The 15,284-nt window shown below is 43.6% G+C and overlaps 2 protein-coding genes across 3 annotated transcripts in view; both read left to right on the plus strand.

The window, feature by feature from the left end:
• The window catches only part of LOC123080917 (NADH-ubiquinone oxidoreductase chain 5), a 13,197-nt gene extending 4,056 nt beyond the window's left edge, over positions 1-9,141 (plus strand). For both annotated transcript variants that reach the window (XM_044503862.1, XM_044503860.1), the window contains one exon: positions 1-9,141. This exon is cut by the window's left edge. The gene's annotated coding sequence lies outside the window, so the exon portion shown is untranslated.
• A 1,525-nt stretch (positions 9,142-10,666) lies between these two features.
• On the plus strand, positions 10,667-11,758 carry LOC123076666 (NADH-ubiquinone oxidoreductase chain 6-like). The gene has a single exon (XM_044498794.1). It carries the CDS (start codon positions 10,730-10,732, stop codon positions 11,756-11,758), a length of 1,029 nt encoding a protein of 342 aa, XP_044354729.1. The 5' UTR covers positions 10,667-10,729.
• The last annotated feature ends 3,526 nt before the right edge of the window (positions 11,759-15,284 follow it).

Here is a 15,284-nt window from a genome sequence, read left to right on the forward strand (position 1 = left end):
CAGAAGGCTTGGATTGCACAGATTCTACCAGAGGATGTTGAGATGCTCCCATTGCAACTCACTGATGGAGAAGAACTGGAGAGCTCAGCTAGAGCTGGAGGAGGTGGTAGTACCTGTTCCCTACTGGTACCAGTGGTGGCTTGATCACTTCAAATTGGAGGGACTATTGGGCCAAATTCCCATACTGTAAAAAAAGGTTTTCTTTTCATATATATCGGAGGTTTTGTGTGCAGAGGCCGCCAGGTTGAAGTTGGATGTTGCTTTTGTAGTTCCCAGTGAAGGATGATGCTGGGTCTATGATGCATTTTATTTGGATTTTGGCTGATAGTTTTCGATGAAGCCACAGATACTACTCTTGTCTGAGACCTGTTGGCTTCATCCAGAGGGAGATGTGTTCTAGGGTGCCAAAGTACTCTTCAGCTGAAGAACTCTCTTTGGGACAAGGGCATCATCAAAGCAAAGAAATCAGAAGAAGAAGCAGTCAGTAATGCAATGCGAGACAAGTGTCATGTAGCAAGGTGCCCGGAATCTATCGTATATCGTATATAGGGATTTTGGATTGCGATTTCCTTTTGGGGATCAGGCCGATTTGATGACAGGAATTTCCTTGTTTGTTGCAGCCTAAGATTGGGATTGGCCTACTCTTCTTCTATAACCGGGATCTTACGACTCTCGTGCTTAATAAGTTGGCACCTCGCATCCTGCCAAAACCTAATCCTCTTATTCTCTAGCTAGAGTTGGGCTCCTTAAGAAGATATGATACTTCTACTTTTGACACCCTTTTTTTCCTATTTTTAAACTCCAATTGATAAAGCCACCTGGCGAGTAGGAATAGTTTCGAGTTTCTGGTCTGTTTTCTTTTGAGAATCAAACCTCTAATGGGTTTTTGCTACCAGGAGAAGGGAATGGCCATGTTGATGGGGTCTATCTAAATAGAGAGGAACCTACAGGGCTGATTACTCGATCACTCCATTGTGATGACAATCACACCCATATTCTTTATTATTTCTAAATATAGATAACTGCCATCTCCCGGCATAAGAAGGAGTGACCCTAACGACAGCCCCTATAATAGTAGACAACACGTTTTAAATCAGACTGGACTGAACGAAGAAAGATCTTTCCACACAAGAGTGGAAGGGATCCTTTAGAAATAGTTCTTAGCTCCAATCAAGCTTTCTCTGCTGTCTAGGATCGTTAGTGCTATAGTGGAGACACTTTTCTCAAATAAGAATGGTGGTCACATTCCCTTTCTGGTGGTAGTCATTGAGGATCTCAAAAACAGGGATCGCAAAAACGTGTCAATAATGACAACGCTGGGCGAAAAGGCTAAAGAAGAAAAACCTGTAGATTTGAATGCCACTTCCTTTGCTAAGATAGCTAGATTTGGATGTCCATTCCATAAGGTATAGCTGCATCTGACACTGAGTAGAAGTTACTAGCAGGATAGACAGGAAGCTCTGAAGGATGTACAATGCTTGGAGGGACAGAAGTTTCCAGAGAAATGGTCTCTTTTGATGGGCATTTGTAGATGATGGTTGATACTGCAAACAATGCCTTCTTGACAGCTCTAGCATCACCAGTTATCTATTAAGCATAAAGATACATTAAAGATAACAATTAGCGGAATATAAGAAACAAAGAATAGATATTGAATAAAGAAAAAAAAGAGCAGAGCCTCATAACCGTCCTAATAGAGATAATACCACGTTCGTCTTGTTCTTTACGCCGATCCAACTCGTGCTTTTTAGGATGGATTTCACACGGAATCAAGGGAGGTGCGGGATACGACCCATATCACATTCCTGTGCCATAGCTTGCAAAATCAAATAAATCTATCGAAGCTAGGGTGCCAGGCCTATAAGAATCAGAAGAACAATCCACACTAATGTAACCGTAAAGAAATGGCGGCTCTAACATAGATTTTTCTCAATATGTCATGTTGTTGAAAAATCCTGTGGTAGCATGGGATGATCGGCACTTTAGTTTTAGTTATTGATTTACGCATCACGCATTAACTAATATTTATGGGGCTGGAGACTTCGCTAAAGCATGCACATAAATAGATGAATGAGAGATTACAAGGCAAGGAGATACAGATCTGGGGGTTGACTCAGAACTTGTACATAGGTCAGCTCACTAATGCTTAATAACCAATAAATAGTCAATCAAGAGATATGCACCAGCAAACAACATTATACTGAAATAGTGTATTAGGCGGCAAATGGCACAGAAGAGTTTAGACGATAGATTCTCTACAACAGGTAGGGATCGGGGGTTATACGCTCTTTTCTATAAACAAAGTAGGCTTGTGATTGTCCGCATCCATCACTCAATCATGCAATTCAAAGAAATGGTTTACTTATCTTCTTCTAAAGGATGGAATTGCTAGATTGTCAGTAATATCAATTGAGGAAGAAGCTAGTCCCACTTAAATTCGAAAAGAAGACCTCTATTGTGACAGAAGATTCCTCGCCCACAGCATCTCACTTATTGATTGTGACATAGCTCTCTATCTCCGCTCATAAGAAGATAGCGTTTCATTCACTCGCTCTAGAAACCATAGGAGCTACTATTCCACAGTTTATTAAGAATGGGCACTCACTGGATTCAGGCTTCCACCGTTCTAGCTTCTCTTCGTAGTTCACTAGAATGTATCGAGCATGTTTATCCGGATCAGGAGGCTTTACATAAATTGCTACGATTGCCAAGTCGAAAAAGAACTGGGCATGAAAGTGAAAGTGGAAAGAGAAGGGAGCGTGATTTGTTTCAAGAATTGGATGCCCTTGTTAAGGAAATCTAGTATAAAAGGAGAAATTGGGCCTATTTATAACTTTTGGTACCTAACCACCTGAACTGGGAATAATGGCTAAAGATTGAAGGTTCTAAGCCATGTATCAGAGCCGGTTATTTGAGTATCGATGCTGTTGGAGTCTAGCTTCCGACCAATCCACTTCACTTCGGAGGACATAACAGCTTAAGAAGAAATCGAGATCAGGCCCGTGGAAAGCACACACACACGCCTGGGGAATGAATCCACTTTTGCATTCTCAATACTAGGGGGGGCTTCTCCGATCGATTGCTTTAACTGTTATTCCCCAGATTGGCGAAATGACCTTTCGTCTTGCTTCCGTAAAATAATAAAATGTGCTTTCGCCAGAAGAAGAAAAAAGAAGATAGCTCAGTAAATGGCATTCAAGTAAAGTCGAGAAAGAGGCCTTGCTTTCGCACAGGAAGGAAAGAATTGACTCGGGTAAGTAAGCCCTATTGGGGGATTAAGGGCTCGAGTACGATTAGAGCGCCTTTTTTTCTGCTGCGCAGGCTGACCATTTTAAATAGGGGGAAACAGGAGACTGTAGAAGATGAATATGGCTAGTCTACTGCTACTGTTTGATTGGCAATCCTTAGACTATAGGGATGAAGCAAAGGAGCATAACCTACCTGCAACTATGCTTTAAAGCAAAGAAATCTATCGAAATTCTCATTCCAGTCTGAGGGGATATCTGAAGCTACCGATCCGGGATCTCACTCAAATCCAAACCTAGCACTTTTGTATTTATTGCTTCTCCTTTTAGAAGGTCCGTAGCCGAGTAGAAGAGAAGAAAAGAGATTTCCTTATCTGCATGCCAGCTTTCATTCCTACTTTTGATGAAAGAAAGGTCAGTTGCTGCCGACAAGTCGACTAAACTTTCACAACTGTCACCTATCTTTAAGCACCTTCTAGGCCGCTTCCCAACCTAATGCATTCAAGTCTGCCTTCGGTACTGGTACTTCGGAATCAAGGGCCCAACAAGCGATATCAGGAGTCTTTGGCCGAAGAACTCGCGGATAAGAAGGTTATTCCATAACTATATAAAATCCATAGTCACGCTCAGCATGCGAAAGCTTGTAAAAATGACATCCCCTGCGAAAACCAATAGGATTTGTTGGGCCATCGAACACTAGTTTCTGGTTTCTCAAGACCTTGAGGCAAGGGCAGTTACGCAACATTTTCTCAATATTGAATGTGCATTTTTCCCGAATTTTTTCGATTCCACTTCTGTATCAGAAATTAGTGTCAAGGGATGGAGTTCCTGTTTCGTTAACTAAGTCTCGCGTTGTTTGCTTGAGGAAGGGACGGCCGTAGCTCAATTTCCATTGCTAATCTTACATGTTCCCACGAACAATAAAGAAAAGAAGAAAAGGCTATTCCTTAGACACAGAGGTGGGATTAAGGCGTCATGCGGAACTCCAACAACATAGACCAGATGACTTATTTATTGAAAATAGGTTTAGGAGCCTGATCCTGGAGCTGAGCAAGCATGGGCGCGATCCACATCGAGTGGAACTACTATCACTATATCTGTGGAAGGAAGGTGGAACCTTCACCGAATCATAGTTAGGTGGCACCCATTCCGCAGTGGGCCGACGTCACACTGCCGCTTCAATAGCTAGCGGGTAATAATCAGAAAGTGAATCATCAACCACTCATTTAGAAGCCGCTCATGCAACAACGTTTAAGTAAATCCTTCCGCCCTTATTTTCTTTAGTCTAGTTGTTGGAGGAAATGCGCCTTGAACACATTACGTATACTAGCTGAGCTTTGTCCCTAATCGTGACTAGTTGTTATTAGTTTCGATCAAATTTCCCCCCAGCCGGCAATGCCTCAGCTTCTAAAAATCTAGGAAGCTCTGAAAAAAAGTCATCATTATGAAAAGATACTAGCGCTACTAATAAGGGAAGCGACTTTTTTCTAAGAAAGGAATAAAGCAGAAAACTAAAGAAAGAGATCTTAAGTGGGTCCCGCGAGTAGTTTGTCTTGTTTCAGTCCGTACAAGAAGATACTTTCAGGGTTGCCCAAGAAGGGACGGGCCTATCTATTGGTGGTACTAGTTCCGCGGGAGGGGCAGGATTTCGGTGCCGTCAGCATGGGTCCGGCTATCGATCACAAGGGTCTAGATACGGGTCTCGAACGGAAAAGTATGCTACATATTGCTCTGCTCCAGTTCCCTCTGCTTACACCTGGTCAATTCGTTGATCGCCCCTTTTATTTCTGATTTTCAAAAGGGCCCCGCTCTCGTCTCTGCTGACGAAGCCTTTATCTCTGTCTCTGTTATCCTCGTACCTGCTGATCTCTTCGACTGATAGAGTCTATGCTATTGGTGAAGCTGGTTCTACCTCAACAACAGGATCTGCAAATGGATTTTCAACTAACAGCCTCTGCTTCAATTTGTGATGAAAGGTCGACTAGTTTTCACCGAATCTTCAATTACGCACCGGTAACTTTTTTCCATTTCCGAGGTCCAGAGGGGAAGACGAAGTACAGCCTAGTTCAGAGAGTCACGATTGAATCCAGGTTAATTCAGCAGCAGCTAGAGCAATACTCCGATATTGATTTGATTCTCCGCTACCCACCAAGGTAGAAGACTGCTTGATCCGCAAAAGAAGTATGCTTTATTTGCTTATAGAACAAAAGTATACGCTTTTTCAGGGAAAGATAGATGGAATAGGGCATTCAGCAGTTTGAAGAGGTAGCCTTTTTCAGTAGCAGTCTTGTAAGCAAGCGCCGTACGTTCAATCTATACTGGCGAGAGTCTTTCCTCTTATAAAGCCTGAGCGCGTTGCATGACTTAATGCCAGCTCTTTATCATACATCTTCTGTAGAACCAATAAATATAAGGGATATGTGTTAGCACATCTTGTTCGTGCTCTGCACCACGTTTTTCCTGTATACCGGCAGCTAGCATCCCATCAGTAACCTACGGGCGAGATTTCTTGAGGGGGGCTGGCCATGGTTTTTTAACCCACCCTTTCATTCACTTAAGACCCAAAGCAGAAAAGGTTTGCAATCCATATACAGGAATTTGGTTCCACCGAAGTACAAGGACTAAACTGGTCGACTCCACCGCAGGGTGCGAGATGTTGAGCTTCCTCGACGCCTACTCTGGGTATCAGCAAGTCTATATGGCTGAGGAAGACAAAGAAAAAACGAGTTTGATCGCCCCTTCCTTCTGCTACAAGCGGATGCCCTTCGGTTTGATAAATGCCGGCGCCACATTTAAGCGCCTAATGAGCCTCATCCTCAGGTCTCAGTTGGGTCGTAATGCAGAAGTGTACGTTGACGACGCCGTCATCAAAAGCCGCTTGGCAGGGACTCACCCCAAAAACACCTCTTTTTTTGCATCTGCTGAGCAGAACCAATTACCAGATCCTACTTCTAAGCTCTATGCTCTACTTCGGCCTTGCTCTCACTTATGGGTAGGAAGGACAATAAGCAGGAATTCATGTTGGCTAACTATTCTATCCAGGCGGAAGTTGTTTTCATAGGAAAGACGGAAGGTTTTGCGCGTTGGTTGTATCGAATTTCCCTTTCTAATAGCATACACAAATAGATAAGAAAGTTACGACGATGATAAGGTAAATGAAAACCTTTGATTTACCTTACCATCAGTTCTGTCTTATCTCTGTGCCTCCTCTAGCCATTTCATAATTGGATATCGTCATTCAAATCTGTTATGACAACTGTTTGGTAAGCAGGGATTCGAATCAAACAATAAATACCAACTCTAAGTGTGATGGATAGTACCTGGTGCCTAATTTCATGGTATCTTTCTTGGCGCCTACCACAGGAAAACCCCTCCTTCTTTTGGGAGGAAATCAAATGAGTAAAGGTTTCTGCCGACTCCCCTCAAGGAACCACTCACTACTCAACTTGAAACCACGGACCTACCTCCTGCTTTTTACTTTCTTCTTTGTCCCAATTCATATCGAGCATGTCTTTCTCCATCTATAGATAGAGAGAATATAGGATAGGGGCGCTCAAAGCAAATAGGATTCTGTATCTAATACTAATAGGTACTAACCGCATTCAAGATTGACTTGACCTCTTATTTTGGATAGGCAGAAATGCTTACGCCCTAGGGGTTTAAAGGGCCCACTCCCTTTGGTTGACTCATCAGGCTCACCACCTTTTGGAGCTCATCCAACAGTCAGTCTACTTAATCATAATCATAATCAATCCGTTGCTATTGCTATCTATCGCCATACCCACAAGAGGGTAATTTATCCAACTCCCCGTGCGAAAGCAAGTCCCGCGTCAGCAGTGATTCGAGTTGTTCCTTGAGAGCAGGCTTATGGCATTCCAGGTAAACATAACAATATGAGAGAGAACTCCGTTCGGCTTATAAGTACTCGATTGAACCAATTGTTTTTTCATTTCCCAGTAGGTCACCTTGGGCCAGCTGCTGACTTTCTAGAAAGAGACAAGGAAGTCGATTCAACATAAGGGAAGAAAGCATATTTTAGGTTTACTCCTTCCATGTCTAGTAGGAGTGCGTGCTTCTTATTGCCTTTTGAGCAGTAGTTGTATACATTCCTCACTCAGTCTAATTAATTATCTTTCTCCCTACCCAAATACCAAGGGAGGTTTATGAGTCGTATCCTCCTTACGAGATAGCGGAAGTAGCATTAGCGGGAAAAGTAAGCTCCTTTTCAAGCCTTCTCTTTCGTAACCTTTGATTAGTTCCTTAGATGCCCTTAGCAAGAATGATGCAGGAGCAAGAAAGTCTATTTCCTCCGCCTTTCCAGAATATAGCTATTCAAATAGAACAGTATAAAATGCAATCCATAAGTCATGCTGGTCAATCAATGACAATGATAAGCTCTATAAAAAAAAAGAGTCTATTGCTCTTCGACACGTTTTATATCTACTTCAGTCATGCTTTATTGGAGTTATCTGACGCCAAGGAGGAAGGAATAGAGATTAGGATCCTAGCCTTGTTCCGTTTGAAGTTCCTAAGAGAGGTTACAAAAGAAAGGGATGCTCAAACCAAGGATTTGGAGTCTTATTAGTGCATCAATCTACAGAAAGGTAGGGGGGCATACCTGTGTGAAAATGGAGTGTAAAGCATATTCTAGATATTTCACTTCGAATTTCTTCCTCTTAAAAGAGTCAAGTCCGCAGGGTTCCCTAAATTCCCCAGGAATCAAGTGGGACCGGGAGATCGTTGTTCATTCGGTGGTTGGCCCTCCCCCTAATAAGTACCTACCAAGAATTGGGCCAGTTAGTTCAAGCGGTACCGAATCACAAAGAACAGTTGAGTTTTCTAATTCATCTATTATTCTATTTTTTGCATTTCTAGAATAGCGTTGGAGCCGGGACACACATTTCTGCCCGAGTTCCAACAGCAAACCAAATACGTTATCGTGGAAAACGAGTTTCGCCAACACAGAAGAGTTTGTGTGCTTTTTATTTTCACATGAGTTTCACATATGTGATGGTTGGTTGGGAGGGTACGGCAAATGACTCTAGAATCTTTCTGGATACAACCACTGAACCGGAAAATGGCCACTATCGTCACCGAGAAAATACTATCTTGTGGACTCAGGCTCTACGTTTATGCCTTAAGGTCTTTCTCCTTACCGTGGGGAGCGGTACCACTTGCGTGATTCTAGAGAAGAAGGCGGTGTCCCGACCACAAGGCGGTTAAATTCCACTGGTGCTTGCTAGCCAGTCAAGAACGACTCGAAGACCGTGGGAAGGTCTTCACGCTACGCCGAAGACGACGATGGCTCCATACCGGGTGGTAATACACAGGTATAGGATTTCCTGTAATGATGTGAAACTGTATATTTCAGAGAAATAGCTCAGTTCGAGAGGAAGGCGGAAACAGTTCCGGTTTTATTAACCTGATTCCTATTCATTTACCGGTAAAGGAAGGAATTCTTATCTATTTCTCGAGGCAATTATACTCATATCGACAATATGAACTGCATGAGAATTAGCATATAGAAAGAAAGCTTTACCGAATACAGGTCTAGTAGGTATAGAGCCGTAAGCGTGGTGGGGGTGCCGGTGCTTAGGCAGATGCCCCATTGTTCATGATGTTGCAATGAATCCAGTGGATCATCCTCATGGAGGAGGTGAGGGGCGCACGAAAGGAGGTAGACCTTCGGTGTCACCTTGGGGAAAGCTCACCAAAGCAGGATTTCGGGCAGTAGTAGGGGTGGTGAAACTTTAGATGTCAAATGCCACCAATTTTTCTGCTCAAGTTAGAACGTAGTTTTTCGAAGTGAATTGGCCAGTTCCTTTTAAAAGGAGACTGGTTTCTTTTTATAAGCGATTGGCTTCACTTTAGATTTTTTATCGTAATTTCTCTTTGATTTATGGGTTGTTATTTATTATTTCGATTTTTGATAAACGAAACGAATCCAAGCCCGACAAGTAGAATTCCATTCGGTACCTTTGGGGTTTTCTTTTTCCTTCTGGATGACGACGTCACCGCGTCTCCTTATTGTTATTGCGATGGTGACGAGGAACAAAGGGCCGGGGAGATCATCGAAATTACCTCTAGCCCGGAGCCAGAGGGGGTCGTCGACACAACGCCAACCCTGGTGGTGGGGCACTTCGAAGGTCTGGAGACCCTCCTTGAGATTCCCCCTTTACCGGAAACGCCACCCGCAGGTCCTTCCTTAGCTCCAGAAGAAAGGGAGCAAGCCCCTCTGTGGCCTAAACCTCGATCCATCCCAGAGTAGCCGCCGGCTGGACGGCGGCGAACGGGGGGCAAACTCCTCAAAACGAAGTTCTACTTTGTCTTTGGAAGAATTGGAAGAATCGGACTCTAAGTTTAAAGTAGGAGTAGAGTCTTTAGAGGCTCGCTTAGAAGGAATAAAGAGAAAAAAGCAACTACAAGCGTTCGGGGCTTCTCCTTTTGAGACCGCAAAAGCAGAGCTGGTTACGTCCATTTGGGGAAAATTCCCAGTTTCGTGTGGGACTGCTTTTGTCTCTAGATGTCAAATGCCCCTTGACGGGCAAACGGGAGGCTCTCGAAAAGACGATAGAGGCCATCTTGAAATGCCAAGGGAAGCCCACAGACTCCCTAGCGTGTCTACTCGACCTAAAATGCAATCTCGAGGACCCCGAAAAACTCGAGACCGCTCTCCGTCCATATTTAGCACGGTTAGGGCGATTTTTTAAGAAATAAAAAGCTTCTGTCGATTTATTCACACTTCCATGACTTCTAGAGGAAAGCTAACTGCTTGCTGGCTGGGAGCTGTATGAGCGGTAACGTCCACGTACGGCTCCGTGAGAAGGTGGACGGAAATGGCCTTGTTGTACCTCACTCCCGTCTTCAATGGGGTCTGCTCTTTTTTTAGGAGAGTATGCCAATATGATCTTAATGAGGTGCGGGGCTTTGCATCTGACAATCGTTGGGCTTTCCTCTGCGGGAGCCCGCGTCTCGGCCTTTTTGTGCAATAAACCCCTCCAGCCAATTGAGTCACTTAAACGACCGCAGGAGGCGCACCCTAAGCCCAGCTTCTCGGAGCTGCTATTGCGAAATACGGCTTCCTTAATATCCAAATTTCAACAAGGGGGCTGGGCTGCTCGCCTTCATAGAAAGGCGACCGGGCCTAGATTAGATGTTCGCCTTTTTATAGAATAGAAAGAGAAGGTAAAGGGGGGGTTTGGAGATTCTTGAAAGAATGCATGGCTTCCTCCTATTCCGCTTCAACAGAAGCCCTTAAAATCCTGCTGCTATGGCAGCAAGGGTTATCCATTTCATAGGCGAGGCTGGGGGAGAAGCAAGCCGAACCTCTGATCGACCCGGACACGTCAAAAATTATCGGCGCCGAGAGAAAGACGAGATTCAATAAGTAATTCAGTGAGTGCTTTCTTTTATAAGAAGAGCGTCGGCTTGGAAGAAGAAAATGAAATACGAACAACCGCACTGGTTGTAATAGATCGACTTGAATGCGTCTTCTTGCTCCAGCATTCAAGTTCCATTTCAAGGGAGGACGACGTACCATGATACTTTCTGTTTTGTCGAGCCCTGCTTTGGTCTCTGCTTTGATGGTTGTACGTGCTAAAAATCCGGTACATTCCGTTTTGTTTCCCATCCTAGTCTTTTGCGACACTTCTGGTTTACTTATTTTGTTAGGTCTCGACTTCTCCGCTATGATCTCCCCAGTAGTTCATATAGGAGCTATTGCCGTTTCATTCCTATTCATGGTTATGATGTTCAATATTCAAATAGCGGAGATTCACGAAGAAGTATTGCGCTATTTACCAGTGAGTGGTATTATTGGAGTGATCTTTTGGTGGGAAATGTTCTTCATTTTAGATAATGAAACCACTCCATTACTACCAACCCACAGAAATACGACCTCTCTGAGATATACGGTTTATGCCGGAAAGGTACGAAGTTGGACTGATTTAGAAACATTGGGCAATTTGCTTTATACCTACTATTCCGTCTGGTTTTTGGTTTCTAGTCTGATTTTATTAGTAGCTATGACTGGGGCTATAGTACTTACTATGCATAGGACTAAAAAGGTGAAAAGACAGGATGTATTCCGACGAAATGCCTTGGATTCTAGGAGGAATATAATGAACAGGACTATTTCTCCTTTTGGCCATAGCCATAGAAGAAGCTTCTCCTCCAAAGCAGAGGGAGGGGAATCTCAGGATTCCTATGACCCTGCTTATATCGATTTTTTAAGAGCTTGTTTAGGGTTTTTCCCGGGTTTGGTACCCAATCTGGATAAACTCCTTTCGGTTCTTAAACCTGAGGAAATTCTATTTCTGGCTTTTCGCTTCCCGCGGGATGCGAACATGTTTAAATTGCCCCTAAAGAATATCCAAAATATGATTAAAGAAGCGATGGAGGAGGAAAACAGATACAAGCCTCTGGTGGAAGGTTGTGAAGACCGTCGTATGACTCCGGAGGAAAGGACAAAATTGCTTGAAGCATTTTCTTTCCTATGGGATAAAAAACAATGAATTGGAACTATTGAGTGGTGTAGGTATCCATCTTAGCAAATAGAGATACCGAGGCCCACCAGCCTACTACTTGTTGGTTTGGTGGGGAAAGAGGAGTGGGTAGAGGGCTTCTTTCACTTTTGAAGTTCAAGTGTCTTCTCTTCAAGAGAATAGAGCATAATTGTAGGATTATATGGATATCAGTGCTTTTATTCAATTCCCGAGGCACTCTTCAACAATTGAGGAAATTCCCGAGGCAGTCTTAGTGCTATCGTCAGGGTCACCAGCCTACTGTACCCCTTATTCTGGCTTAGCCTTGCTTAAACAGAAGAGGCTTGGTTAGCATCCTTTCTATCAGGTGTTGTTCTTTGCTACCAACAATTCTTTAAGTACGCGGTGAAGTAAATAATAGTGCACTTGCTGACAGTAGAACCCCCAAGAAATCTCACAGTATAGGCCGATATCTTTGTGCAATGTCATTTACAAGCTATGCTCCAAAGTCTTGGCAAATAGGCTGAGAGAAGTACTGGATGAGATCATTTCCAAGGACTTATTAAATAGGGGTGCTTTTTCTACGAATATAATCAATTCCATAATGCTATCCACTTTGACGAAGCAAATCAGATGACGGGCGATCTACGCCTAGAAAAGGAGAAGAAGTGGTTCTCGATACTGAGCAAAAAGTCACTTTCGATGCAGAAAGTAGGAAACCAAGGAAGCAGGCATTGGCAAAGATTGAATCTTTATCCGATCCTATAATGGCTCAATCCGATCCAACAACGGTACTTCCAAAGGCTCCTCGGCTAAGAAAAATAATAGTTGTATTGGCAAGGCATGAAAGGGATTTTCTAATGCTATCCGAAGACGAGTCGGAATACGGAACCGGAAGCCGTAGCCCAGAACCTTTAGCTTGAGCGGAAGGGGAGGAAACCGGCTATTCGAACTGGCGGGTGGGTGGATACCCTAGTGCTTATTGCTTTGTCGGATCAGGGGCGGAGAGGGATTCATTAGTTTGACAACACAAGGGTGTCATGTGGAGAAAGAGAATTGAACTATTCTCCAGGTACTGGTACCGCTTAAGCCCAAGCAAGTGAAGAAATCCTGTAAGATGGACTTGAATTACTTTCCTTTCCAAGACCTATACCATATGGTTTGGGTATACCACTATCCCCTATCGAAATGAAACACTAACCTGCCCACGACCCCCTATACCGGATACCTTTGCTTTGAAACCAATGACTAGTAGAGGATTTCGAGGAACAACAGCAAAGGGAAGTAGGGATGGGCTTTCCTCGGATTAGTATTCGGATTTCGCTGGTCTTGCCAATGGTTGTTATTCAAAAGAAGGGTTCGCACCAGCAAAGAAGAATATATTTTCTAGTTGTAGCTTTCGAGGAGAAGAAGGATTGCATCAAAGGGACGAGCAAAGGCAAAGCAATGGCATGTTTGGAATTCCATAGAGGAATCCCCAAGCAAAGGCCAGGACGCTAACGCTAACGCTATTGATATTCCTAGCGCTTGTTTTCGTAGGATGCCGAGGACTCTTGCTTGAATACAACTAGAGAATTATCAAAAGAATACAACTAGCTCTTTACCGCGGGGATGCGTTGAGAGGAATCAATTGTTTAACCTGGTGACCGGATAGGAGCCGTGACTGTGTGGGTAGCATTATCAAAAGAAGGAAATTCGCAACGCTCTAAATTTCTCTATTTTGATACTTTTTTTAGGGATTGCGCCGTTACTGTACCTGCTTTCGCTATTGCTGTTCCGCTTTGCCGTTATCCGTCCCTTTGTTAGCATAATAGGAGGGTGCCTTTTTAGCGCAAGATGATGAAATAACAACCTAAGCTTATCGCCATTAGCAAATTGAGAAATCGAATAGAGCCCCGGCCGTTGGATAGGAGCACTGCCGTTACCGTGCTTAGAATTGATGAAATTGGATTTCTTACAAAACCCAGGATCTTCCTATTCATAGTTTTCTTACAAAACCCAGGATCTTCCTATTCGTAGGTGGTATACAACTACCCCTATCCCTATTGTTTTGATACATGGCGTATTGGCTTTTCGTTTTCTAGCTAAAGATCCATCTTTCCTAGATTAGTGATTACTTCAATCCATACCCTTATGGAATAACAAAAAGCAAGGGCAGAGGGACCTGGATCCGGAACCATACAATAATTCGTAGGAACCCACACCGGATAGAGGGCCGTCCCTTCCTCTTAAGAGGTGTAATTCTATTTGGGGATGACATTAGATAATCCGAATCATAGTCCTCGCGGGAATGGTCGCAAAATGCGAAGGAGTTTTGTTGTCGAAGCTGGGGATCTAGATAGGTACCGATCTCGGTGTGGATTTTCCTTTTTTTTCTATGGAATTTGTTTCATTCCTTTCATGCATAGATGAACCTTCTGAGCTTTGGAAGTACCTTTGCCCTGGAGGATTGTCCCGTGATTGAGGGATTTCACTACAACTATTGCGATTAAAGACATATGCAAATCCGAAACAGGGAAGTACGAAACTAAAGGGACTTTCTCTCGATGAACTCCCTAGTTCCTATGTTTGCTTTGAGGCAGTGCTAATTGCTAATGTGTGAACTATCACTATAGAAAAATAGATTGGAATCACTTCTAACATCAAAGATAGGAAAATCTGGCCTATTGGGTGCCGATCCACTCGATCCTATGCTATGCATTTGTGACCAATATAGGTAAGATCATGAATACAAGATGGCGATGAGTCGTGCCAAGTTTGGGGAGTGTTGCTCGTACCCTCATTGCATGTTTTCAAATAGGGCATACTGCCTGTGATTTACTATTGAAAAACAAGTCGACAGGAGAACCCAAGTGCAACCAGATAAGAGTTCGCTTTCGAAAGACGACAATGGCAAGTCTCAATCAACTGTCATTAGATCAATAGTAAACAGGAGATTGCTTTGCGTATCACGGATCGAGCACACAATAGAATGCTCGAACTACACTCTCCTAGCATCAGGCCTATGGTCCATCCAAGGACAGAGTTGTAATCAGCGCCTTTCTCAAATCTTCATATAGACAAAATTCGTCGTACACGCTTAGCCATCTCGCCCGAGGGACCCTTCCCCATAGTCCCGGCATTTCTAGTTCCGGCTAACCAAGGCACGAAAGGAAGCACTCTCGATCAAGACCTAAAAGCACACCCTCGAACCGGCATTCGAGATATCCAAAGAAAAGGATGTTTTTTTATACAAGAGCTCCTGCCTTTCACTTTCATAGGAACCCAGTCTTGTTCGAGTCAATCTTATTGATGGTTAGAAGCAGAGTTCACGCTTTGCTCTAAACTGAGGTCTAGGAAGTAGATAGTAGAGAGGAGGGCTAAATCCAGGTTAATGTCCCGTCGCTCAATCCATCTATTTTTCTTTCGCGCTAGTGAACTCTGGCAGTTGGAGGAGGGAAAGGAGCATACTTTTATTACGCAAATAGAAAGTGCGAACAAAGTAGTTAACTTACTGAATCACCAGTGTCAATCGGTTTTGAAGCGCTCGATGGGCGTAGTTCGTCATCATCCTCTA

The sequence above is a fragment of the Triticum aestivum genome, chromosome 3D, assembly GCF_018294505.1.
Source record: "Triticum aestivum cultivar Chinese Spring chromosome 3D, IWGSC CS RefSeq v2.1, whole genome shotgun sequence".
NCBI lineage: Eukaryota > Viridiplantae > Streptophyta > Magnoliopsida > Poales > Poaceae > Triticum > Triticum aestivum.